Source organism: Neophocaena asiaeorientalis, unplaced genomic scaffold, assembly GCF_003031525.2.
Source record: "Neophocaena asiaeorientalis asiaeorientalis breed wild unplaced genomic scaffold, Neophocaena_asiaeorientalis_V1.1 scaffold489, whole genome shotgun sequence".
NCBI lineage: Eukaryota > Metazoa > Chordata > Mammalia > Artiodactyla > Phocoenidae > Neophocaena > Neophocaena asiaeorientalis.
Genome location: NW_020174791.1, coordinates 3,710,934 through 3,712,467, shown reverse-complemented (window position 1 = coordinate 3,712,467; position 1,534 = coordinate 3,710,934). Strand labels below are relative to the sequence as shown.

Sequence of the window (1,534 nt, the reverse complement as noted above, 5' to 3'; positions counted from 1 at the left end):
CTTTATTTCGGTTAGTAGTAGCTCTTAAATCTATCACAAACCCCGAGGGCGCAAACTGTGGGCGGCCTATGGGCTGTGGAGCGTTTCCGATGAGCCGTTTAACCCGCCCACCTCGCCTGCAGGGAGGGGCGCTGTGGGGGGGGAGGGGTGGCGGCCACAGCCCACGGCTCAGTCCTGTGTCCCCAGGGCGGGCTCGGCCCCAAGTCTGCGCAGCTGCCAGAGCAGGCGCTGCCCCCAGTGCCAGTCAGCGGGCCTGTCCGACCACTCGGCCTCGTACAGCCCACTCTGGTGCCCACGGACGCTTGGGTTTCCCACCTGGGAACATTTTCACATAAAGCTGCACATTTTGTTCGCGCCCAGGGTGGACGAAGGGTCAGCCCAGTCAGAAGCCTCCAGTTTCCCTGAGGGACTCGGGGGCCCTGCAGGCATCAGTGGGGGTTCCAGGGTCACCACACACTCAGGTCTAACAGGGCGTGGGGCTTGAGAAGAAACAGACGCTCGTGCCCTCTCCTGGGAGGGGCCCCAGAGACCCTGAGGGGTTGTCCTAAAACCCCCTTTGGGACCAGTGCCTCCTCAGGGCTCCCTCCCACCCAGCAACCCCTGCCGGGCCCTCCCAAGTAGCCCCAGAGTGGGTGCGTGGGGTCCGTCGGGCCGGGCTAGCATCGCGCTTGCCAGGCAGGGCTCGCGGCTCCCCATGCACTTATTTTGGCTGCCACGCTCCCCAGAGGCGCTGGGAGGTGCCCAGCGAGCAGGACAGCTGCCCCAGGTCTCTGAGGGAGCCAGAGGAGCCCCTACCCCACAGCCAGCCCCCGTGTGTGCAGCCCTCAGACCACTGGTGCCCAGTCAGAGGCCCACATTTGCCAACGTCGTTTATTGGGGCCACCCTGGGTGGGGAGTACGCACAGCATACATAGCAGGGCCCAGGATGCCAGCCCAGGAGCGCCTAAAACGGCACAGGGCGGGGGGACAGGGCGCCAAGGTCCGGGGGTGACGGGGTGGGACGGCCTGCGTCGGGGGGCCCCCGCCTGGGGAGGGGCACCGGCTCCTACGCCAGCGGACATTGCTCAGATCTTGGCCAGGCTGGAGTTGGCGTCGGCATGCTCCTCTTGGATGGGGGTCCGGAAGCTGTTTGCCCCTGCGGAGGAGGAAGGGGTGAGGGGTGGGGGGCGGGAGGTGGGCGGGGGTCCCAGCCTCCCGCAGGCAGCGCGCTCTGGGGCCCACCGAGAGCACTCACCGGGGGGCTTGGGGGCGTTGGGCGTCGGCCTCCAGGCCCTGTGGTGCAGGAGCAAGGCCAGCGCGGCAGCCACGGGGCCGAGCAGGCCCAGGCCCAGGCCCAGGCCCAGGACAGCGGCCAGCTCGGGGCCTGCGGGGAGGCAGGGCCCGCTGGGATGGTGTCCACCAGGGAAGGAGTCCACCGCAGGAGGGCCGCACCCAGGCCAGCGGGCAGCTCCACCCACCCTCCCCGCCACCCCACCCCCCTTGGGTTGGGGGAGGGCCCTGCTGGGGCGAGGCCAGGCCCCCTTACCCTTGGGGG

The 1,534-nt window shown here is 69.1% G+C and overlaps 1 protein-coding gene across 1 annotated transcript in view; it reads right to left on the bottom strand.

The window, feature by feature from the left end:
- Positions 1–878: 878 nt before the first annotated feature.
- The window catches only part of TNFRSF4 (TNF receptor superfamily member 4), a 3,301-nt gene continuing 2,645 nt past the window's right edge, over positions 879–1,534 (bottom strand). The window contains exons 6-8 of the mRNA XM_024760312.1: positions 1,526–1,534; positions 1,235–1,363; positions 879–1,135 (exon numbers count right to left, since the gene is read on the bottom strand). Of these exons, the coding sequence (XP_024616080.1) occupies positions 1,065–1,135; positions 1,235–1,363; positions 1,526–1,534 (209 nt within the window). The 3' untranslated portion in view covers positions 879–1,064. The remainder of the gene's footprint in view (positions 1,136–1,234; positions 1,364–1,525) is intronic.